General features: G+C 39.8%; 2 protein-coding genes across 5 annotated transcripts in view; both read right to left on the bottom strand.

Moving 5' to 3' along the window:
* Nucleotides 1–3,424: 3,424 nt before the first annotated feature.
* LOC112828856 (torsin-1A-interacting protein 2-like) overlaps nucleotides 3,425–26,140 on the bottom strand; it is a 40,801-nt gene continuing 18,085 nt past the window's right edge. For 2 of the 4 annotated variants that reach the window (XM_025878113.2, XM_025878114.2), the window contains exons 2-5: nucleotides 15,722–15,900; nucleotides 12,991–13,467; nucleotides 10,338–10,439; nucleotides 3,425–7,084 (exon numbers count right to left, since the gene is read on the bottom strand). In XM_025878113.2, coding sequence (XP_025733898.1) covers nucleotides 6,330–7,084; nucleotides 10,338–10,439; nucleotides 12,991–13,467; nucleotides 15,722–15,755 — 1,368 coding nt within the window. In that variant the 5' untranslated portion in view covers nucleotides 15,756–15,900 and the 3' untranslated portion in view covers nucleotides 3,425–6,329. Of the gene's footprint in view, nucleotides 7,085–10,337; nucleotides 10,440–12,990; nucleotides 13,468–15,721; nucleotides 15,901–18,723; nucleotides 20,699–25,446; nucleotides 25,585–26,140 lie in introns of those variants that run through there. The other 2 variants (XM_025878111.2, XM_025878112.2) reach the window with 2 other exon arrangements.
* Nucleotides 23,149–25,449, bottom strand: LOC112828857 (torsin-1A-interacting protein 2). The gene has a single exon (XM_025878115.2). The coding sequence runs from the start codon at nucleotides 24,946–24,948 to the stop codon at nucleotides 24,553–24,555; it is 396 nt and encodes a 131-aa protein (XP_025733900.1). The 5' UTR covers nucleotides 24,949–25,449; the 3' UTR covers nucleotides 23,149–24,552.

Raw genomic sequence — 26,140 nt, 5'->3', positions numbered from 1 at the left:
CCGCTGATCTGACCCCAGCAAGGCACTACAGATGATTCCAGTTAGGCATTCAGTGGGAATAGGTACGTTTGCATAGGTTAGGGCTTGGAGTCGAGCAGTTGCATTGTAACCCCAAGAGCTTGCTCTTAATACCTGAATTCTCACACTGCCGGCTCGTTGGCTACACTGACCGTTGTGATCTGTGCATATGCACACGTACATCGTCAGTTGGCCTTTGGCAGCCTTCGCGCTCCAGGCCTGTGGAGCTTAGGCCAGGCCCCAACCATCTGCATTGCCTCTAGGGCGTAAGTAAGGAGCTCACCCTCCAAAATCTGAGTTGGAGCATTACACTGGCAACAGGAAGCCCCTATTTGCACTTTATTATGCCTTTTGGGGTACTGGGTGGATCCGTCATCAAGGTTCACAGGTGTCCCTTAGTGAAGGACATCCAGGTCATCCTGCACCCCCTGCCACACCCTGGTAAGGCTTGAGATTCCTCAAGCTCTGCCATCAGGGGTAGTATGAGAACTTGTGTGAGTTGAGGCTTGCAGTTAGACGGAGGCCTTGCGTTCCCAACAGCCTGCTCTCATTACCAGGCTTCTCCCAATGTTGCCCATCAAGGGCCAGGCTTCCCTGACCTACAGGGCCCACACTTGGGCAGTCTGCCCTCTTTCAGCAGTCTTGAGCAAGTGGGGGCCCCTCCTGCTCTGTGGAGCTCAAACTGGTCCCCAACCACGTATATAACATCCTGGTTGGAGGGAGACCTCCCTTTGAAAATCCTTGTGAGGAGGCAGCTTTATACTGGCAACATTCTGTCCTCATTCACACTGGCCGCAGGATGGAGTCCCTGGCTTTTCCAGCTATCAAAGCTCCCAGGTGTCCCTTAGTGAAGGAGACCCCCAGCGAGTCCGACCCAAGACCCCCAGACCCCCATTCTGGTAAGGCAGTCCAGATTCCGACAGTTTTATCTTCAAGGGAAGTATACCCGTTTGTGCATGTTAGAACTTGGAAGTAGGAAGATACCATGGATCCCCAAGAGCCAACTCCGGACCCTAGATTCTCTTGACATTGCCCAATCCCAGTCCCTGGATTGGCTGATCTGTCTGATCTGCATGTATGAAGTATACACCCCATCAGCCACCCTTAGGCATCCTGGGCCTGGAGGAGACATGGCCCCTCCCCAACCACTTTTATGTAGTTAGGGGTATGGAGTGAGCCGGCCCACCATTTAGCACTCTGAGATAGCTGCTGAAATGGGTGAGCCTGTCCCGTTTGGACTTACTATCTGCTGGGGTCCCAGGCTTCTGCAACAATCAAGGCCCCCAGGTGTCTTTTATTGGAGGATACACAGACCAGCCCTGACAAAGCAGTCCAGAATCCCCAGTGCAGCCTTTGTGGGGAATATATACATCTGTGTAGGTTAGGGTTTGGAATTAGGCAGATGTCTTGGATCCATGGTAGCCTGCTGCCGTGACTGGCCTATCCTTACACTTACGCTGTGCCAGGTCCCCGGCGACCTTGACGGCTATGAACTGCGCATGCACAGTATGTGCCCTGCCAGCCAAACTTGGGCAGCCAGAACTCTCCGGGACTGTGGAGCTCAGGCCCATCCCTAGCCACCTGCATGGCCTCATGGGTGGAGGGAACCCACCTAAAGATCGCTCTGAGGCATCAGCTATGTGGACTGGCTGGCTGTCGGCGTCCTGGGCCTCTGCTGTAATCAAGGCTCCCAGGTGTCTCTTATTGGAAGATACCCTGACCAGGCCTTGAAATCCAGCCCTGGCAAGGCCATCTACACTCCTCCAGCTTTGCCTTCATGGGGAATATTCACATTTATCCAGATTCGTTAGATGCCATGGATCCCCCAAAAATACCCCCTTGAGATCTGGTTCTCCTGACACTGCCCAGTTCCAGGTCTTTGGCTGCCCTAATCAGCGCAGACCCTATCAGCAGTCCTTCCCGACCACCTACACAGCCTCCAGGGCAGAGGGAGCACCCCTCAAAATCCTTCTGAGGAGACAGCTTGAAACTGGCTACAGTCCCCATTTGGACTGGATGCGTAAGGGTGTCCTGGGTTTCTACAGCAATCAAAGCTCCCAGGGGTCTCTTAGCGAAGGCTATCCCAGCCAGTGTGCCCATCCCACCTTGGCAAGGCAGCCCAGGTTCCTCCAGCTTTGCCCTCAGGGCAATATGTGCATATGCATAGACTAAGGCTTAGAATTAGGCAGAGGTCTTGTGCTCTCAACAACCCACTGTGGGAGCAGCCATCACCGGGGCACTGCGCTTGGCCCTTGCATGCACCGCAGCCTGCCTGGGGCAGCAGAGGCCCTCCAGCCTGAGGAGCACCTGCTGGTCTCTAACCATCTGTATGGCCTCCATGGTGGAGGGACCCTGCCCCCTAAAATCTCCTAGCTGGTTGCTTCATACTGGACAAAGTCCCCATTTGCTGGCTGCCTGATGTGGTTTTGGGTTTCTCCAGCAATCCAGGCTCCCATGTATCTCTTATGGAGGATACCTAGGCCAGCCATCGGACCTGCCTTGGCAAGGCAGTACGGAGTCCTCCAGTTTTGCCTTCAGGGCAACTATGTGCGATTGTGTAGGTTAGGACTTAGAATTAGGCAGATGCCATGGTACCCCAAGAGCCTGCATTTTAGACCTGGCCTCTCCTGACACTCGCCAGTTGCAAGTTCCCTGGTTTCCTTGACCTGCACTGCCCACACACGCACAGTACACACTGTTGGCCAAACTCGCAGCTAGAGCCCTTGGGCCTGTGGCGTTCAGGCCCATCCCCCACCAGCAGCTCTAACCTGGTAACATCAAGTCCTCGTTTTGACTGTCTGCTTGATGGGATCCAGGGATTATCCAGAACCCAAGCTCCCAAGCGTCACTTAGTGGAGGATCTCCCAGCTAGCCTGCCTGGCCCTGCCCTGGCAAGAACGTTCAGATTCTTCCAACTTTGCCTTCAGGGGGAGTATGCATATTTGTCGACGTTAGGGCTTGAAATAAGGCAAATGCCATGGACACCCATGGCCCATTTGTGGTATCTGGCCTCTCCCTACACTTGGCCTGCTCCATGCCCCTGCCTACCATGACCTGCATGGCGCATGTGTGCACCCTACGCACTGTCAGCTGACCTCTGGCAGCCACGGTCCTGTAGACCTATGGAACTCAGGCTGGTCTCCAATCACCTGTATAGCCTTGTCTGGTGGGAGTCCACCCACGAAAGTCGTTGAGGCTGCAGCTTAAAACTGGCAACAGTCAATCCCCATTTTGATGTGCTGCCTGGTGTGGTACCAGGCTCCCACAGAAATCAAGCCCCTCGGGTGTCTGTAATTGGAACATAACCCAGGCCAGCTCTTCAGGTTCCACGGGGTCATCAGCTGGAGGATGAGAGGTCACAGGCTTGCTGAGCCTTACCACAAAGCTTGGAGGCTTTCAAATGAAATACATTTAAACTATTTTATTAATTTAAAAAATACAAATAGAAACAATAGCATTACTACCTTTAGTGATAGGAAGTCCCTGGAACTCCTCTGCCAACCCTTGAAAATGAACTGGGAAACTTAAATTTACCTCACAGGAGAAAAACCTCCAAAGTCCAGAGACAGTTTCTGATTCTACACCAGTTTCTTCTAGAAGTCTGGTATCACTCAAGAAGCAATTCATCTTAATGCAGAATTAGAGTTTTTCTGTGATAAGAATTAAAGTGATGTACAGTGTCATGTATGGTATCATATGCCCACAAGTCCCTGTTCTAAGTCAAAAAAACAAACTGCGAAAGTAATGAAAGATGAACTACCAGATACACAAAAGAAAACCTGGAAACTTGAAAAAACAAAACAACTGAATAAAAATTAACTTAAGAGGACATTAGATAATAAATTTTAATTATTTTACATTTAAAAAATATAAAGTTTTATGCTTTAAAAATAATCATTTTATTCATGAATAGACCCAAAGCTAATATACTGCTTCTTTTTAAGTTTTGAAATAGTGAATAGAAAACTGACAATAATTTCAGTTGATTGCACTTACACATGGAAAGAAAAGTGTTTTTTTTTAAACAAAGGCTAAACATTAAAAAAAATGCCACTTTAAAATCTTTTTCTAAATTATATTGGAAGAAAATGATGAAAAACCATATTCAACTGAACCAAGAAACAAAAATTTTTGTTTCATCGGTGATCCAAATCACTGTTAGATGAGATAGATATGCACATTTCATACTGGTTCTTCACAGATCTGAGGTAGCACAGGTCAGCTGGCCAACAGAACAATTCTACAAGGCACCATTGGTTTTGTGTGACAGAACGCTAGCTGGCACCTGAGATCTACAAATACAGCAAAAAAATTCAATTATGGTATATAAATTTTTCTTCAATTTTCTCTGATTTTATATTGGATTGATACTGATATGATAGTCACTATGCTTTGTCTTTTTGTTCAGGAAGGTCTTTCCTCAAATCTACTTGAGAGATTCCTTCACAAAGTTGCAAATGTAACTAGTTCTTTCAGGTATGTCCCTACACTCAACTGAACACTGCTTAAGGCCCTGGTTAGAACAGATGTATATGTTTTTCCTGTGACAGATATTTTCCAATAGATTCTCTTCTCCCATGTCTCTGTAATCCTTTAGGGATCGATAAAGATCCCTGTATCTTCCTAGTGTTTCCAAAAATCCTTCCATGTTTTAATCATGTGACTTGCTTCATGCTTTAATCATCAAAATGCTTAAAGCATGAAAGAAGTCACATGATTTAAGGATGGAAGGGTTTTAGAAACACTAGGAAGATATATATATACATACATATTCTGCTCCCACCACAGCAGAGAGGCCAAAACCTTGTTGCAATATTCCAGCATCACGGTGGTGGTTCCCAGGTATGCCATGTCATGGAACAGACCCTTCATTAGGTCAAGATAATTTTAGTAGCGTTCTGCCTTCAGAGCTGCAATGCAAATCAACAACTACTGTCTCCATAAACACTGTTCTCAATCTTTCTTATAACCACAGAACATGGCTCAACAACTAATATTGGTCATTAAAACCTCTTAGAATCCATTTACCATGTCTGCTTCCTTTTGCAAAGTATAAGATCTCTTACATTTCTTTAATTGTTAACCTAATGGTATTTCTAACCATCTAGTCGAGAAATGAGCTGCATTATGTAATGTGCCACCACTGTGTAACAAGTGAACAGCATAGTGCAGTTATGAGACTACACTCACATAAAACCCACTATTCAATTAGTTATTAAACTCTGTTCTGCTTAAATGGCACTCAAACTCTCATCCTAGATAACTATAAAATTCCATTCAGGGGAGACAGAAATGATGACTAAGAGAAATTAACAAGAGCATCAGAAATATGCTTAGCAAATACTCGCTTATACATTCTTCTTTTCGTCTGTAGCTCTTTATCTTTCATAAATAGCATGTCTGTACAATAAACCTGTATTTCATCTTCTTCCAACTCATAAGCTTTAATACGTTCATGATTTTCCTACCCATTTTCCTATCTTCTAAGATTTTTTTCACTTAATTAGCGATTTTCAAATTTCATTATCAGTGGAACTCTTTCTTCCAATGAAATCTTATGGAGACTCCCACTACATAAAGCAGTCAAAAGCAGAACTGCTCTGATAAAAAGGAGGGGCTTGTCAGTAGACACAGCTTAGAAACCCCTGCTCTAAAACATTCAAGAAAGCTGAAGAAAAGATATAGGCCGTTGGAATTTCTTCATTTCCAATGATTATAAACAATTTCCCCCTTGTTTCCAATTTTTAAGAACATTTCTTGAGGACAGTGGCTTTTACCTCAGCCCATTAATGGAATAAAAGCACAGTGCCTTACATATAGCTAAGTATTTTAATTCATATTTCTTTTCAAACTTAAAAATGCAAATTAGTATAAGATGTAATCCTATGACTAAGTTATTAAAATCAGTTTTAAAAATATTTAATATGTGATAGAAAAAACATGTTTTAAATTACTATTGCTTCATAACTGTAATTGTTCTAGTCCAAGTCCAAACACTAGCCAAAAGGCTCCTTATCAAGAAAACAAAAATCACTCTGTAGTCATGCAATGATTCTGTGGCTATATTTTTGGATTAAAAAAAAAAGCTTCAGTTATTATGTTCTATGCATATTTTAAACCTGATTTGCTTGAAAGGCCCGAGTTTTGTCAAACTTAGAAGATAGTACAAAAGTTAAAAAAATGAAAATTCTTTTCTAAAATAAGCTCATTTGTGCTTTCCAGGCTTTTCATCAACCTCCTTCCACAGAAACAGGTTTTTAAACTGATTTTTTAATAAATCCAGGCCTTCAGAAACCAGCTCTGTGCTTAGCTTATAAAAGGCACCCCTGTTCTTCTATGCTCCTCACAGGCTGGACGGGCAGCACCAGGTGTGAAATGCGGCTCCAGAGCCCACTCAGTTTGTCCGAGTCCATGTGGTTGAAGGAGCGGGGAGTGTCAGAGTTGGTAAACCTGGCCCAGAGTAAATCTCTCACTTTTTCCTCAGTTTCCCTTGGGCCAACACTTGCTTCTAATGTCTCCTCCTCCAGGAGAACAGTCAGGACCAGGGCCACATCTTTGAAGGCGGCATTCTCGTGGTCACAATACTTGTAGAAGATCAAGGTAGAGCCCGCAGGAAGGGATTCAAAGTGATGTACCACAGCAGCTTTCTGGCCATTCTCAAATCCCGAGCTCAGCTCCATGTCAACCAAGTGCTTGACGGTGTCACTGTCCTCCAAGGTTCTTCCAGCCCCATCAATCTGAATGGCAGAGACTTTCTGGGAGGAGGTGTAGGCATCCGCAACGAGGTGACTCAGGCACTTCAGGGTCTCTCTTCCCTCTTGAGCTGCTGTAAATATGATGGTGGCCGGCTCAGTAGGGTTTGAAGCATTGAGGTGCCTCTGGAGAAATTTACGTCCTCTCTGCCACAAGAAGGAACTCTGGCCTGGGAATTTATCCTTCAATTGGCTGAACTGAGCCAAAAAGGCCTCCAAAGCTGGATTTTTGGACACTTGCTGGGCTGGAGAGAAATAGCTATTAACACAGCTTAGCAAAAAAACCATAACCAGGATGCCAAAAATGATGGAGCCTGTCAGAAAATGGGAAAACAAAACACAAAATTAGAACGTGGATCAGAAATAAAACCTGGGGCAAACTGAAATGAGTTAGAGATACTGTCAGATTTTATTAATTGTGGTGTTTCTTTTGCCTATATCCTTTAAAGTTTGAGATATTAAGGTCTACCAGAAATACTTATTCTCTAATTTCTTAGATTGAATTATTTGAAGATATAATATTTTTCTTAAAAAGTGAAAGCTAAGTTTGTGTATTTGTTGCTATAACATTATAATGATGTGATTTGGAAATGAACTATCAGGATAGTCTTCCACCTTCTCAAAGTACCTATTACCTACAATAAGTCATTCTTTCCTTAAGGGTCAAAATGTAAAAATGCCACTTGAGAAGTTAATAAATACTCTGCATTTAAAAAGCAGTTTTAGATATGAGGAATTATATTTTTTAAAGATTTAATTATTTATTTGAGAGAGCGAGAATGAGAGAGAGAGAGAGTACATGAGAGGAGGGGAGGGTCAGAGGGAGAAGCAGGCTCCTCGCTGAGCAGGGAGCCCGATGCGGGACTCGATCCCAGGACTCCAGGATCATGACCTGAGCCGAAGGCAGTCGCTTAACCAACTGAGCCACCCAGGCGCCCTAGATATGAGGAATTCTTAATCTCAGGAAACAAACGGGGGGTTGCTGGAGGGGTGGGGGGTGGGAGGGATGGGGTGGCTGGGTGACAGACCCTGGGGAGGGTAAGTGCTATGGTGAGTGCTGTGAATTGTGCAAGACTGCTGAGTCACAGATCTGTACCTCTGAAACAAATAATACAATATATGTTAAAAAAAAAAAAAGAAGAAGAAGAAGAAGATAGCAGGAGGGAAGAATGAATGGGGAGAAATCGGAGGGGGAGACGAACCGTGAGAGACGATGGACTCTGAAAAACAAACTGAGGGTTCTAGAGGGGAGGGGGGTGGGGGGATGGGTTAGCCTGGTGATGGGTATTAAAGAGGGCACGTTCTGCATGGAGCACTGGGTGTTATACACAAACAATGAATCATGGAACACTACATCAAAAACTGATAATGTAATATATGGTGATTAACATAACAATAAAAGTTTTTCAAAAAGCAGTTTTAGTTTCTTATTCACGAAAAGCTTTTCCTCCTGGGAATTCCCATCTTGTTAAGGATGGCAAAATATCTGCCAGGGCCCCTAAAGGAAAAATCCTTAAAACTCTATTGCTCTATTTCACTATTACCTATTATCAAACATTTTTAAAAAACATATTAAAACAAGCCACAGTAATTAGACACAAAAAAGAAACAAAAGGTTTCCAAATCGGTAAGGAAAAAGTAAAACGTTCCCTATTTGCAGATGACATGATACTCTATACAGAAAACCCTAAAGACACCACCAAAAAACTAGAACTCATAAATATATTCACTAAAGTTGCTGGATACAAAATCAATGTGCAGAAATCTGTTGCATTTTTATACACTAATAATGAAGGAGCAGAAAGAAAAATCAAGAAAATAATCCTATTTACACACCAAAAATAGTAAGATACTTCAGAATAAACCTAACCAAAGAGGTGAAAGACCTGTACTCTAAAAACTAAGGAACACTGATGAAAGAAACTGAAGATGACACCAAGAAATGGAAAGACATTTCATGCACATGGATTGGAAGAACAAATATTATTAATATGGCTATACTAGGGCACCTGGGTGGCTCAGATAGTTAAGCATCTGCCCTCGGCTCAGGTCATGATCCCAGGATCCTGGGATCGAGTCCTGCAGCAGGCTCCCTGCTCAGCGGGGAGCCTGCTTCTCCCTCTGCCTCTCTCTGTCTCTTATGAACAAATAAATAAAATCTTTAAAAATAAATAAAATGGCTATACTACCCAAAGCAATCTACAGATTTAATGTAATCCCTATCATAATATCAACAGTATTTTTCACAGAATACTGTAGAATAATCCTAAAATATACATGGAACCACAAAAGGCCCTGAATAGCCAAAGCAATTTTGAAAAAGAAAAGCAAAGCTGGAGGTATTACAATTCCAGACTTTCAGGTATATTACAAAGTGGTAGTGATCCAACAGTATGGTACTGGCACTAAAACAGCCACACAGATCAATGGAACAGTATAGAAAACCCAGAAATAAACCCATGACTGTATGGTCAATTAGTCTTCGACAATCAACAAAACTAAAAGGCAACCTACTGAATGGGAGAAGAGATCTGCAAATGACATATCTGATAAAGGGTTAGTATCAAAAATTTATAAAGGGCTTACACAAATCAATACCCAAAAAACAAATAATCAAATAAAAAATGGGCAGAAGAAATGAACAGCCATTTCTCCAAAGAAGACATCCAGAAGGCCAACAGACACATGAAAAGATGCTCAACATCATTCATCACAGAAATACAAAAGTACAAATAGGTATCACCTCACACCAGTCAGGACGGCTAAAATTAACAAGTCAGGAAACGACAGATGTTGGCGGGGATGCGGAGAAAGGGGGCCCCTCCTACACTGTTGGTGGGAATGCAAGCTGGTGCAGCCACTCTGGAAACAGTATGGACGTTCCTCAAGAAGTTGAAAATAGAGCTGCCCTACCATCCAGTAATTGTGCTACTGGGTATTTACACAAAAAATACAAAACACTAACTCAAACAGATACACGCACCCCTATGTTTATTGCAGTATTATTTACAATAGCCAAAATATAGAAGCAGCCCAAGCGTCCATCAATAGATGAATGGATAAAGATGTGGTGCATATATATCCAATGGAATATTATTCAGCCAAAAATAATGAAATCTTGCCATTTGCAACAACATGGATGGAGCTAGAAAGTATAATGCTAACTGAAATAAGTCAGTCAGAGACAAATACCGTATGATTTCAGTCATATGTGGAATTTAAGAAACAAGACAAATGAGCAAGGACGAAAAAAAGAGACAAACCAAAATCACAGACTCTTAACTATAGAGAACAAACTGATGATTACCACAGGGGAGCTGGTGGGGAGATGGGTTACATAGGTGATGGGGATTAAGGAGTGCACTTGCTGTGATGAGCACTGGGTGATGTATGGAGTTGCTGAATCACTATATTATATACCTGAGTCTAATATAACACTGTAAGTTAACTGTACTGGAATTAAAACAATACAACATAAAACAATGTTAAAACTGTTTAAATCTGCTAGTTTTCTCTGAGATTTCTGAATGTGAATCAACATGGCAATAAGACCAATTTTGTTCTCACCATAACGTCTTTGATTCTTTTCACTCATCTTTCTTACGGTATCAAGTGCATTCTCTTTGTTTTCTTCCAACTCTTGTGTTTCTTGCTGATGACTTTCAGCCTCTGGGGAGAAAAGGAATGTTATTTTCAGACAATACACTGCTGGGGTATCATATACTTTAAATCTCTTACCAAACAAAAGAATTATTAGATTGAGAGGATTTCTATACTTTGTAAGATCTTCTTATACAAAACTAACTTTTTTCCTGTCTTTTCCTTCAGGCTAACTATTACTTTTATTCTACTTAGAAGAATCAAATGAAGAGCTGTGAAAATTCATGTAAGGTTACTGTTGCTACATTCACTATTCCTCACTGGCCCTCACATCAAGGACAAAGCAACAAGCATCCTAATTTTGTAGCCAAACCTATCTACAATGTGTTTCGAGAAAATGTACAAAATTAAAAAGGGACTGAAGAAGTGTTAGCTGTGGGCACTGGCTGGTTCAGTTGGGAGAGCATGCAACTCTTGATCTCAGGGTCGTTGAGTTCAAGCCCTACATTGGGCGTAGTAGAGCTTACTTTAAATCAATCAATAAATAATAGTTATTAAAAATAAATAAAGCACACATAATGAAACACTTTTTTAAAAAAAAGAAATGTTAGTTGAACACAAGACTCAACATCACAGGGCAATGGCACTCTTAATTCCAGGGTTCAAGTCATGTGGCTTCTCAAGACCCCAAGTACATAAAAACAGAGACTCTTAAGTTTAGAGATAGGAGAGATTACTGTACAGTTACAAAATAGCTTACAAAAGCAAGTTTGAACCTCTTAGTGAAGGCAGTATAAAAAGCAAGGAATACAAAGTTAAGAAAATCTATGAACTACATAAAAATGTAGGTGTGGAGCGAGATATCAATGTTAAAATGTGTGGGTGAAAAGGAGGGCAGTATTTTTGTAGCATTCTAAGTCACTCTACAGTCAAGATGTGTGCTTACTGGAAAAACAATTCAAACTCTATTAACACAAAGAAATAAGATCATCTCCACCTATAAAGGGTCATGTATTTAGTCACAGCACACCCAAAAAGACAGGACTTTAAAATATCGTATCACAGAATATGAAAGGATCTTTAATGATCCCGTACTGTAGCCCCACCTTACCTATCATAGCAAAAGGTCTAAGGATGTTAAGGGCTTTGCCCAAGGTCACATAAAGAGATGTGGCTAAGCTGAGATTAAAACAAGGTTTCTCATCTGCTAGGTCAGCTCATTCCATTATATTAAGTTGCTTCCCATATACAGCCTGCATTTTTAAAACAGTATTTTCTTCCTCTACTCAGTGAACCTGTATACTGGTGAAAATCTGATGGAAAATTAGTAGTTCATACAAGTCACATTCATTCATTTATGTAACTACTATTCATAAAGTTGCTTCTCTGTGCCAGGTGCCACAGAAAAACAATGAATGACAGAGACATAGTCCTTGCCTTCAATGAAGTTACAGACTATTCTAATGATTAGTGAATGAAACATTATTTGAGATCAGACACTGATTTATAATGAAGCATGAATTTCCAGCCCTTAGTCGAGTCCCAGATGAACAGAATGTCTTAACATTTTATATCCCTTTGCACTTGGCAAATAGGCATTTTAGACTGAGCTCTTCCGTGTACTTATAAAATACAAATCCACACATGCAATTATAGACAGAGCTGGAGAGACCAGCTGGATAGCTCTTATCCAACTTTCTCATTCTACAAATAGGAAACTGAAGTACCAGGGAGTTAAGACACTTGCCCAGGGTCACCCAAGTTAGCAAACTGTAGGGCCACAAGTAGAATTCATGTCTCTTTTGTATTCCAGTTAAGGACTTAGCCACTGCAACTATTATCTTCATAAGAGAAGATAGGATGCTTACTCTCCTTAATATAGAAGTGGGGAAAATCATGTAAAGAGAAATTAACTGATTTGCTCAAAGTCTGATAAAATATGACTGAGTTAAGGGTACTGGGCCATTGATGCTAGTTTTTAAATATACCCATCCCTGGGCGCCTGGGTGGCTCAGTAGTTAAGCGTCTGCCTTCAGCTCAGGTCATGATCCCAGGGTCCTGGGATCAAGCCCCCATCAGGCTCCCTGCTCGGCGGAAAGCCTGCTTCTCCCTCTCCCACTGCCCCCTGCTTGTATTCCCTCTCTCACTGTGTCTCTCTCTGTCAAATAAATAAATAAAAGCTTTAAAAATATATATATATGTATATATACCCATCTCTTGATTTGTGTACCATTTAGTTTCCAAAAAAAAAATAAAATAAAAGATTTAAAAAATGTTAAGTAAAAATATGCTCCTAAGAAATAAATGAAAAGCCAGAGGTGAAGTTTTAAAAAGTCAATCCCTTTTTTAAAATCATACTACATCAAACAGTAAGTAAATAAAAATAGTTTAAAAATGTAGTTTGTATGCTAGAAGATACTTAAGTAGTGTAATGAGCGAGCCAAGGAGATGAGAAACCTCACTCCAATCTCAGCTCGGTCGTATCTCTCTAAGTGACCTCGAGCAAGGCCCAAAGGCCTTGAACCTATGAAGAGAACCTCTCTATAAAGAAGGACCCTGACCTATGCTGTGTCCTAGGGAACAGAGCAATACAAAACAGAAGTCCAGGGGGCTCCCTCACCTGGTGCCAGCAGTCGCCTCCTCACGGTAGCCTGGCTCTCCAGCACTGCGGGGGAACGCTCAGGGCTCTGGGCAGCCTGAGAGTCTGTGGCAGGTAGCTCGGGTGAAACTCCAGGTCCGCTGCTCACCTCCTCAGGCAGGGCTGCAGAGCCGCTCCTTAAGAGTGCATCTTCTCTTCCCACCCTGCCACTTGGAGAACAGGTGGGTTCTGGTGGGTTCTGCTCTTCGTGAAAACTCTGGTTGTTCTCGTGTTCTGTTTTGTCCTTTGGATAGTTCCCATAATCGGTCCCATCTGGACTTTCTGATTGGCCATCTGTGTCTGCACTTCCTGGAACTATTGTTTCTACCTCTTGGTGGACTTCGTTAGGACCAGAGGCGGGGTCTGGGGTCTCAGCTTCCTCAGTGGTACTTGCTGGGACTGAGGTCTCCGGTGCCTGAGAACTTATTGATGGGTCATTTTCCAAATCCTTTTGAGAGGCTATTGAGATAAAAATTTATAATTTTTCTTGAAAAAAATTCCCCATTGTTTTGTAGTTTCACAAGGTCCCTGATTAATAAGTATTATTATTTAATGTATATAGATTTGATGGTTTACAAGGCACTCTTCCTAAACATTATTTCTCTTGATTTCCACTAAAGGTGATTAAGACAAACTTATTATGTGTTAATAAATCTAGTAATACTAATGTAAAACTATTCTGAATGACAGAACCGATTTTTGGTTGTATTAAATACATCCTCTTCCCTAGTGAAATAATGCATCTACGCAATCATCATCAACAGCAACTAAAGCCACTATGCAAAAAGCTGATGAGAAATTTTATAATGAGTAAATCTGACAGAACTGCTGAACCAACTGATCAATCTTAACATCACAGAAAGAAGGAAAACCACATATCATTAACCTCCCAATTCAATGCAGTGGGAAGTACACTATACCACCCATGAGTATTCTTGCCAAACAAATGCACTGGTATCTGATCAAGATTCTAGAGTTAATTATCAGTTTCCATGAAAAACACAGATAGAGGAATATATTAAATCACGTCTCAGACATATACTCTGTAAAACCCAAAATGTGAGAAATTCACAGGGACAAGAGACTTTGTTTCTTTAATAAGAGCAAGAAATAAAAATAAATGGGAAAGAAAATAAAGGAGGGGTGACCTATTAATAGAAACTTAAAGAGAAGAAACATATCGACCAAATGCAATATGTGACCACACCATTCAGATCTAGTGTTGAACAAATTGTTGAAGAAATATTTATGAGATAATCAGATAATCTGAATGCCAGATATTTGCTGATACTAAGGAATTACTGTTCATCTTTTAACATGTCGTGATAATTTTTTAAAAGCATCCTTTTTTGAGATAAGAATCACATATTTATGGCTAAAATCACATGGTATCTAGAATTTGCCTCAATTCAAGAATATGGGTAAAAGCAGCAAGACTATAGATGAAATAATATATTGACAGCAGATGAAGCCATTTGATGGGTACATGGGATTCATCTCATCTCCTTCTCTACTCTTAACGTATGTCTGACATTTTCTATAATAAAGCTTAAAAAGAAAGCAACCTAAAAGATATATCAATCAAATGCAGTGAGTAGCCCACTATAAAGAAAAAAAAAACAAAAAACCAAAACCCCAACTGTGGGGAGAAAAAAAAGATTAGTGAGAAAAAAAAGGATTTGAGACAAGTGGGGAAATGTACATACTGATGAAATATGTTAGGATATTAAAGAACAACTACTAATATATTTTTCAGGTGTGATATACTATTTTGGTTACTTTTTTAAAAAAATCTATCTTTAAGAGATATAAAGTATGTACAAAAATATAAAATGCCTTGGATTTGCATTTAAATATTCCAAGGCAGGCAACAAGATGAGCATTATAGGGATGCCTGGATGGCTGTCAGTTAGGCATCTGCCTTCGGCTCAGGTCATGATCCCAGGGTCCTGGGATCGAGTCCCAAATCGGGCTCCTTACTCAGCAGGGAGCCTGCTTCTCCCTCTGCCTGCCAATGCCCCTGCTTATGCTTGCGTGCAGTCTCCCTGACAAATAAATAAAATCTTAAAAAACAAAAAGATCAGCATTATATAGCTTATAATTGAAATTCAGATGTTGAAATCACTATACTGTATGTCTGAAACTAATATTACATTGTATTTTAACTAACTGGAATTTAAATAAAAACTTTAAAAAAGGAATTAAATGTTGAGTACATGCAAATTCATTATAGTGCTAGAGCGCTATAACTTTTACATATTTTAAAATACCCTCAATAAAAGGTTTAGGTAAATATGCCCTCTTCTGAAATATCTACTTCATATTTTGCCTATTTTATATCTCCTACATATATATACACAAGCAAGAATTTATAACTGAAAGTAGATGGCACATCGGTTTTCTTGATTTTTAAAAATATAGCTCTAAAAATTGGTCTATTGTCCCTAAGATGCATGTATTTTTCCAATACTACAGGTTTCTACTCCTGGAGTCTTTTCTAAAACATTAATCTTCCTTATAATTCGGGTCTGATATTATGGTGGACTTCAGTAAATACAAAAGAATAAGAATAATCATAACAAACTAATCAATTAAGCTAACTTCTTTTTTACTTCCGAACTTCAGGTTTCCATCATGAGATCTTCTCTTAGCATAGACCTAGATTCCTACAGCACAAACCTGGACAAACCAGTGCTGTACAAACTAGTCTTACCCTCTGCAGGATCCCTAAATCCTCTGTCGGCCATGTTTGTGTTCTAGCTCTTCAGACTTTGGGATACTTTTTGTTAGTGTCTGGTTTTTCTTGGGAAGATGTCTTGTTTTCTTCTTATCCCAAGTCCCAACAGACTCATGCTTCCCGTGGACCCAGGAAACAAGGCATTTATACAGTGACTAAAATAAAATGAAAAAAATTAAATGACTTTTTATTCATACATGGAAGAAATGCCAATTTCAGCTTTATTTATTCAATCTGTTTAGTTTGAGTAATAGTTCCCCTTTGAAACTTTTCTAGTGAAGGAGAAATGTTTTCTGGCGTTGGTGAGGATCTTCAAATCCTTGACTACAAATAGAAAACAGCTTCAGGTAATATTAACCTTGCATGTATGCCATAATCTCCTAATACATTCTAGTGTGTTGAAAGGATGGAAAAAGCTAAATGACCAGAATCTTAAAGAGAATGTCTTTGAAAATGGAATAAAAAGTGATTCTTAAGAGTAGAAATTTAAGTCACTGCTCAGTTAATCACTGCATATTTCCTTTATGTCTTCAATTTCTGTCCCATATAAATCTCTCAGCCAATCAGCAGCTTTCAGTTATCATTACTAACAATGCACAGGGAGTACCCTACAAACTAAGGTAGCTGCCTTGGTATCAGGAGTAGGAAATACACATCTGGAATTCTGTTACCGCCTTCTTAGTGATTCTCTCACAGTATTCTTTTTAGATCTCTTCAATGCCTTTCCATGTGGTGCTCAAAGAAGACTGATGTTTAAATTATTATGAACTATATACAAAAGGAATAAAAATCAGAGGTAATTAATAATCATAAAATATTCTATTATTTTATAGTTAAATCACATTTTTTGTCAGGAACAGTAATACCTAATTTAACTTTCCTTATCTGTAAAAATGATTAAGGAGTGATATGAGGATTAAATACAAAAGTATATGTGAAAGAGGTTTGGAAAGGGTTACATTTTTGATGGCCTAAGTTGAGAGGCTAGCCAGTTAACTTCTATGTCTTTTTCACAGCACTCTTCTGTAAAATTCAATTTTACAAGTTAAAAATTTTAATCCCAAATGCCTGGCATAATGCCTAGTATAAAGTAGAACTCCCTATTTTAATTAAAAAGAATATGAATAAATAAATGTATGAATGTATAGAGTGGTGCCAATTATAAATGGAAGGGAGGAGTTAGAGACAGGCCTCCTCTCTGCTGGTGTAAACATTCAGGAACATGTCTCAGATTTGAAGAGTTCCTGGTCACCCTTTTATCTTCTTCAATCTCCTGAGACTGGGCTCCCAACTCTCCTTTTCATTACCATCATGTTGCAATGAGGGTTTCTCTCCTATCCTAGTTCATGATAGAAAATAAAAAGTCCCATCTTTTTCATATTTCTTAAAACACTTATTTCCTGCTAGCCCAAACCAAGAAAACAATGGGTAGAACTTTCTTATGCACCAGTGACAAAAATTTTAGAAAGCAAAGATGCTATTCGTAATAACTATAAGGAATCTCATAATAAAAACTAAAAGATACCTGGTAATAAATCTAACACATATGCAAGAACTTTAGAGTGGGATGAATTTTATGGTATGTAAATTACACCTCAATAAAGCTGTATTAAAAAAAAATACATAGGAAGAAAAGCATAAAACTTTATTGAAGGACATAAAAAAGACCTAAGGAGAGAAATACATCATGTGCAGAGACAGTAAGACTCTAAACCACTGATGCCAATTCTTTCCAAATCAATCTATAGGTTCACTGTAAATTGAAACAAAATTGCAAGATAATTTTTGGACTGTTGTATGTTTCTTAAAGAATGTACAGCTGACTCAAATTCACACAGAGCAGTAAATGATTAAAAAGAGTTAAGATAATTCTGAAGGAAAAATAAAAAGATAATTCTGAGGGAGGGGGGCCTATCTTTGCCAGATATATCAAGACTTATTATAAACTTACAGTAAATAAAAACGATAGGACAATGGTACAAGAACAAAGAGAATATACAGGAGAGAGAGAAGGAAACACATGCACACATACGTAAAGGAAATTGGCTAAGGGACAAGAGGGAAAGAATGGATTAATGAGTAGTTTGAGGACAAGTGACAATTTAAATGGGAAAAAAAATTAAGATTTCAACCTGTCACCCGACACAAAAATCAATTCCCACTTAAAGACCTAAGTGTAAAGAGAAAAATTTTGAATTAAGAAAATAAGTATCTTTATAATCTCAAGGTTTTCTTAAACAAGATATAAAATACACAAACCATAAAGGGAAAATTTGACAAATTTGATTACACTTTAAATATTAATTTCTATACAAATCATCAAAGTTAAAACATAAATTCACTGACTAGAAAAATATCAGCAACACGTATAATCAGCAGGGGATTAATATCCAGAATACATAAAGACTCCTAAAAGACAGATAATGCTATGAAAAAGTAAGTGGGCAAAAGAGTTTAACAGTTTTAACAAATTGTTAAAACAAAAGGAAACCTAACATTCTTATGAATCAAAAAGAAGAGTGGTCAAGGAAATGCAAAACAAATTAATGATGACATACAACAGTGTTTTACAACCATCGATTGGCAAAAATTTACAAGTTGGGCAATACCAGGTGTTGGTGAGGATTTGGATATACAGAGTTCTTAAATCCTACTGGCAATGAGGTAAACTGTTCCTACAACTTTGGAGAGCAATATGGCAATATCTGGTAAAGTTGAGATGTGCATGTTCTACAAATAGTCAATTGCATTTTTAGATATATGCCTTAGAGAAACTTTCCCTCAAGCGCTCACCGATGTTCATGGCAGCATTGCTTAAAATGAGGAAAAAATGAGAAAACCACCTATATGTCCATTAATTAGGAAGTGGATTTTAAAAAATCGTGGTATATTCTTGCAATGTAATATTAGATATGGCAATTAAAACAAAAGGAACCATCACAGATCTTTCTATAATCTTACAAATGCTCAGTATATACCTTTCTTGTCAGGAGGCACACATTCCTGCAGCCCATTTCATTCAGGCCCTTTGTAACGTATCACTGTTCAGAGCTGAAATGGTATTCCCTCAAGGCTACAGGGAAGAAGTGGTATAAACACGGAGGTTCTTGACACATCCTCACAAGAAGTCACATGGTGGGGCAGCTGGGAGATCTTGAGGCCACTATTCCCGAAGCAGGTCAACCTTTTGAGCAGTGTCCAATCCATACGAGGAAGTGTGTACATTAGGAATCTCTGGACTGATTAATGAAAGTGAGGCAGAGCCTCATCCTGATGGAAAATGGGAACGCTGGAGATGTTTTGCAACTGTAGGAATAACCGTTCCATAATCATGTCCAAAAAAAGATCCCTTTGATGGTATCTTTTGCAAAAAGGAACTGATGAAGACCCACGTGCTTCATATGGCACAAAAGGTATTTACTTTCAGCAAATCCCTTACAAGCCCATTTATGGAGGTTAAGATTCATTTTGCCACTTCAGTAAAACACAGCTTCATCACTGGCAGCTATTTGCACTTCCCTTGTATCATTTTACTTTAAGTTTACTCTATATGAGGGCTTAAACAGGATAAAGAAATAAAGTTTTATTCTCCCTTTTCAGGGAATGCAACAGATGATACTCTGAGGGATGCCTTCCTTCATTTCCACATCCTGGGACTTGTCTAAATAGGGACACAAATTTGCCTGCCTACCTCCTCTGCCGATGTGATTGCCTTGTGCTCTTTTAAGATGCATCCTTTCTGTTCCATCTCACTGTACCAACGGTAATGCTTTGACAACTTGGTATGTGTTCATTCACTGGTACGCTCCCAGACCTTTGCATGGCAGCAATACAACCCAGTTTAGCAGACTCCCAACATACAAAATGAAGTGTCATAAGTGTCATCAAGTCTACAAATTGGTGCATATTACATTTTTATGTACAAATGTTACTGATATGTTACTAATAACATTTTGAAAGCAGTCAATTCTTTTATTGCTCTGTCCCATTGTTTAAATACATATAAAAAAAATTAAACACATGAGCAGAAAGGATACACATAAACTTCCATTTGGTGCTTGCTTCTGCTGACGGAAGGACAGAAGAGGATGACAATGGGTTCCAACTCTGTCAAGTATCTTAAAGAAAAAAAAACCTGAAGCAAATGTAGCAAAATGTTAACGTATTTTAGATCTGGGTACCTGGTGAATGTTATTCTCTGGACTTTTCTGTATGTTTGATGTAGTTAATACTTTTTTAAATGAGCAATAAAAGGTATCAGCCTCTGTGAGGAAAAGTAAGAATCAAAAGGCAGGGGCCTGAAATGCTAACTCTTTGAGCTCACAAGCAATGCATTTCTGTTACAGAGGCACACTCCAACCACAGCCTCCCATGCATTTTGTCACAACCAGCTGGGAGGAGACAGGACACAAAAATGCTGTCCGAGAGAACAAAATCAGGGCTAGGAGAACAGCAGGACTTCACCCAACCTCTACTCATCCTGAAAACCTCTGGTCTCACATGGGGACCAGGTAGGAGGGAGGGAGGAGATGGAGACCTGGGGAAGAGAGAAGGGGCAGGTACCAGGAAGCACTGGAATCTGCAACACTAAGTGATAGTTTTTTTTAAGGATTTTATTTATTTATTTATTTATTTTAGAAAGAGGGAGAGCAAGTGTGAGCATGAGTCAGCATAAGTGGGGGAGGGAGAGAGAGAATCCCAATGTGGGGCTTGATCTCACGACTCCGAGATCGTGACCTAAGCCAAAACCACGAGTCAGACGCTGAACCAACTGAGCCACCCACGCACCCCTAAGTGGTGAATTAAAAAAAGAGAGAGAGAGAGAGGGAGGGAATCAGAAGTTTAGCAGTAAGGACAAAAGAGAATCAGTCAATCCAAGATGGTAATTTAGATATAAATGCCATCATGACAAATGTATGGCAGTCAGGGCCCAAGAAGTACATATATCTTTTTTCTATTTTTAAACACTTTTATTTTAGTGAATGGTGTCAGTTTCGGCTCTAGGGATAAAAAGCAGATATCTTGGCCCTCAAACAATTTATAATTCTGCTGTAGAGACAACATACAAAACATACACAACAAAAATAATAGGTAACATTTATTGCCTTGTTTATGCCAAGCAGCATCCAAAGCACTTTATGTATTAACTCATTTAATCTTCACAATCGTCTTATGTCTGAACCATTAATATTCTTACTAGTTTACAGACAAGGAAACTGACATACACAAGAGGTTAAGAACCTTACTCAAAAACACATAACTAGTAAAGGCAGAGTCAGGATCGGAACTCAATCTTGACTGTGGGACCCAAGCTTTTAACCGTGACGCTAAAAAAAACAAAAACAAAAAAACCACCTATAGTAAACATACTACAAAGCGACCTGTATGTAGTTTTCAATTGTGACTCTAGCACATATGACCTGGTTGAATCTACACATAACCTAACCTTCAACTTTTCTCAAACTGCTTAGTTTGGTGTTGTGGAAAGTCTCAGGTGAGATAGTAAATCCCACAGCAATTACACCTACCACCATTATGACTGTAAATGGGCCTAAAAAATGTGACAAGGAACTGCTTGGGGTCATCCATCCCTGTAGATTTCTTAATCTTTAAACCTAAGACCATTTGACTCAACTCAACTACAGACTCAACCTCAGTACCAAGATTAATCTGGTCCTTCATTGGAGGGGACTTAAGTTTTCGATAATTCAGCATCAAGCTCTAACAATTGGCTTTAATCCCCTAAAACTAAACTCTTATTCCTGCCTCGTTCTCCTGTACCTTTTCTAGTCCTAAGGACTTAATGTGTGCCATATGATTGGCACATATTATCACATTCACACCCCACACAGGATGAGGTAGGTTATTACTGCACTACCTTTGTGACAGATAAAGAAACTGGATAGAGAGAGGTTAAAACGCCCAAAGTCATTTAATAGTACCAAAATTTGATGACAAACACAGGTCAGCTGGCTGCAACGCCATTATTTTTCCTGTATAATAAGCAGCTTTCAAGCTGTGTTCTCAGGATTCCATGGAAAATCCAGGGCTGTCAGGGAAGACTGAAGAAACAGTCTTACAGATCTCGCTTTACAGATAAGTGTATCATGCTGATTGCCACATACTCTTTGGATTCCATGGAATTCTTTTATGCCTGCCTGCCTGCCTGGGCTTGTTTCTCCTCCTATCACTTAGAGATGAATCATAACTCAGTCACCCCCAACCCAAGACAGCCTCTTCTTTAGCAGATTATTTCCTTCCCAGGCTACTTAAGCATGTGTCTCTTAACCTTCCACTCCCAGGTCTGCCATAAAATAACTGGAAGTAGTTTTGACAATCATTTTAAAAATGGCCACCAATATATATAATATTATCAACTCTGCCACAGTATAAAGATGATTAATGTGGCTCACATAATCTAAAATAGGGGATAACCCTCCAGATCATTTGTTGTGAGACTTAATTTTAGGAATATATTTATGCTTTATAATTCACTGTTCATAATTATGAACTGGAGCATTCTAGAATATTTTAAGCCAAGTAAAATCATATTAAGACTTAAGCTGAAGAGCTACAAAGCTCTCTAAATTTTCTTCTTTGCTCAATTTTATGAACTCTGCCACATGTTATTTCTGAGAGCGGACCATGTAAAAGATATGTGATAATATAACCATGTCTGAAGGGAAAGTATTCTTAATGTAATATTTGAGTTAATATTTTTGATTCCTTTCTCCTGCCCATATACTTACAAAGCTTATAATGACATCACACAGAACTACAACAGTCCTGATTATTGTAATGAGAAAAATGTGACTGAGTTATAATCTGAAATATCCACAGTGACCTACCTGCAGTCTGACATAAAACCTCTTTATACGGCACTAGCAAAGGACAATAACTATCACTACCTTGTGGTATTATGAGTACTCATTTCCCATCCTTTGAAGCCAGGTAATTAAACACCATGGAGGTGCTGCTATTGTACTTCTCAAAGTATCCATAGAGCACCTGCCTAAGAATCTCCTGCACCACTACTTAGAAATGCAGGTTCCCGGGGCCTGTGAGCAACCTAAGGAATCAAAATTTCTCTAAGATCAAGAAATGTGCATGTTCTGACAAGCTCATCCAGGTACTGATTTGAAAATCAACAGTACAAATCCATTTACTTTTTCTTAACTATTTAAAGGAGAGACTGGTTAAAACAATCTTTGGTTAAAACACTTTGCTGATACTTAAAATTGCATGTATGTAGAGTGTTTGTCAATATGCGTTTGAAAAAATTTAGGGACCAATAATAGTGATCAAAAGCAATAGCTCTAAGTAAATTTTCACTTTGTAGAAAGAGCTTTAGGACAGTAAAGGAGTTCTTAACCAAGGGTCAATGATAAACTAACTAGTCTTCATTCAATTTAGCAGTCCACACAGTTTATTCAGCAATGTAACAGGAGAGAACTTCCATTGTGACCAGACATAAGGCAGACACAGGGTAAGTCTCTGGGGTACATCCTTTATACAGACGAACAAATAACTTTAGGTTTCACAACTTGTGGCAGGCATGATTTGTTGCATACCAACAGCTATTCATTCCTCCCTTCTCCCTTCCTAAAAGAGCCATGATTTTATTAGGGGAGACAATGGGCCCTACCCAGGCACTGCTAACCCCCTTCCCCTCTGCTGGGCTTCCCAGGCTTGTGAACCAGTACATTCTAATGAGATATAAGGAGAAATCTGTGAGGGCCTTTTGAGAAAGACCTTTTTCCCCAAATAAAAGACACAGACTTGAAAGGAAAAAGCTTTTGCTTCGTATTTCCAGCCTTTGATTGGGAATGAAACGTCTGGAACAGTAACAGCCACACTATACTCACTGAAGAAACAACTATGAGGACAAAAAGCCACCACGATAAGGATCCCGGTGGAGAAGAAGAGAAAGAGCCTGGGACCTTAGGAACACTGTTCAGCTGCTACACAAGCACTGGATTATCTAGTATCTTAAGTGGAATTTAAAAATTGTTCAATGGCCTCTGAGATGTTTTCAGCAGATTTTTCTAAGTTTCTCCTATACTCTAGTTCCATGATTCTCATCAACAGGTGAAGGCCAGAATGTGGTCAATGCCCAGCAAGACATTCTTAGTTCTCAGAAAAGATGCTTCCTCAGAGTGTCTATGGAGTGAAGCTTGATAACTCCTTCTGTCACCTATCCCATAGTATAAGTACTTTTCCATTTCCAGAGGAGGACATTCAAAGTTCAGTCACCACAAAAACAGGATAGCCTTTGCTATGTAGAGTCAGTAAGTAAAGACAGTGGCATTTCTGCATGTTTGTGTGTATCCTATGTAGATATTACCACTGGTTAATGTATAAGAGGTGGAATGGAGAACAATGCAGTTTCTTATTAAAATATCTAGCTGTTTACTGGAATAATCTATAATCCAGCTACAAAGATGCTTTCCCACAAAAGTTATCACTAAAAGTATCATTATGGTACACACAGTACAGGGCCTCTACTCCAGGACTATCCTGTCATACATCCATAATAAGGCTGTGGAGCTTTTTAGGATGGGTAAGCTAATTCCCAAACATAGGGAACGTAGATTAGACTGGTTCTAGATTAACAGTCTGACTGGAATACTGATTAAATTCATGCTGAACAAAATATGTGTAGCCGATGGGAGCAGATCCAACAATTTAAGCAATTCCCCAAAGTAGTGACAGTCCAGATCAGATTTAGAAAAGGAGTCATTTTCCCAGTCTTCCTTGAGCTACTAGTACAAACTCTAGAGTCTCCATGATTTTGACTGCTTAAAAAGTTATTTGTTTTGGCCAAGTTTTTTGTTCAAGGTTTTGTCTGTTCTGGTCAAGATTAACTGCAATGCAGGGTTAAAGCCAGCTACTCTAGAGTCATGTATCCTTTTTCTAACCAGTGGAGGACCCAGAAGAAACGGGTGGCAAGCTTTTTCAAAGGTCCATCTAGTAAGATTTTGGGGCGCCCACTCAAGTGGGAAAGACCAAGGAAGAACAAGGCTTCTATTAGCAGGATTATCAGGGTAACACTCAGGGCAATAATCCGCTCTGTTAATACGGTCTAAGAATACTTGGTAACACTCATTTTCAACAAGTTCAGTTTGGTACAACCAATGGCCTAGTTCTAAACTAGGGAACCACTGTTGTCCACAGTCCGGGCAATGTGAATTATCTGAGAACATCTGGGCTTAGAGAGATAACACAGAAAGCAATGTAACAGTAAAAGGCAACAATGATAAAGAGAGATACCCAAATAACCAGTCCTATTACAGGTCTGGTTTAGCAATTTCTCAGTCCAACCAACAATACTTGGCGACCGGAGTTAAATTTGGCTTGCACCTCCGTGCAATTCTTCAAGATTTCGTTGTCTATTTTTCACTCAATTGCAACTCAGTCTCTGAACTCAGGGACCGATCCAGTCTATAATGTTATCAGTCACTCACTAGCAGCACAGATCTCAGAATAGCTCCTTCAAATCCCAGCTTCTCAAGAAAAGATAGGGCTCTAGTCTAAATTGGTTATTTTCTCTTGTGTGTTATCAGCTGGTGGTGTCATGCAGAGGCACTTGGCTTACTCTGCTTTGCTGGTAAGTTATTATGTCTGCTTGGTGAAACAAAAGGAGCTGACAGGTCCAATGGGTCTTTTGTGGGCGCTGGCACTTGCCGTTGTAATACACGTACCCAAGTCTTAAGGCCTTGGCACTTTACAGCAATGTAGGGGGTCAGGAAAACCTAGCAGAGTCCTCTTGAGCGTGGATCCAATGAAGTCTTTCTTGGCAGGACCTTAATCAGGACCCAGTCAGAGAGAAGTAGTTGATGCTGAGTTGGTTGAAGCGTCTGGGAATGCTTCACACACCTGTAAATGATAAAACTTCAGACGACTCATACAGGCTTTGAGTTGCTCACAATATTAGAAACATGCACTTGGAAATCATTTGGGCCAGTCAAGGTGGATGAAAATTGTCTTGTGGGTCTCTTTATGACAATTTCATAGGGGATCCATAACTCCCAATTTATCCACTGGGAGTTATTCTTATGCTTATTTTGGGCACTAGGAAGGGTTTTGGTTCACTTAAGATTCGTACTAGCTTGGGATGCCTGGATGGCTCAGGAGGTTAAGCCTCTGCCTTCAGCTCAGATCATGATCCCAGGGTCCTAGGATCGAGCCCCATATCGGAAACCCTGCTCAGTGGAGAATCTGTTTCTCCCTCTCCCTCTCAAACAAAATCTTTAAAAAAATTTTTGTACTAGCTTAATATTTTTAGGATTATGTTTCTTTTTTCTAACTCCTTCTGCCCTCTAGTACTAGTAAAGTGTGTATCATCATGTTTAATCTAGTAAAACTCTTGAGATTTCTCGTGTATCTTTTCTGTGA

Source organism: Callorhinus ursinus, unplaced genomic scaffold (genome assembly GCF_003265705.2).
Source record: "Callorhinus ursinus isolate GAN/ISIS: 27379988/994484 unplaced genomic scaffold, GSC_fseal_2.0 scaffold13, whole genome shotgun sequence".
Taxonomy (NCBI): Eukaryota; Metazoa; Chordata; class Mammalia; order Carnivora; family Otariidae; genus Callorhinus; species Callorhinus ursinus.
Note: the sequence above shows the minus strand (reverse complement) of the source record. Positions and strands in the feature narration are given on the sequence as shown.

Coding starts and splice junctions, on each gene's coding strand:
- LOC112828857 (XM_025878115.2), bottom strand. CDS start 24,948: ATGTTCTCAGATAATTCACATTGCCCGGACTGTGGACAACAGTGGTTC.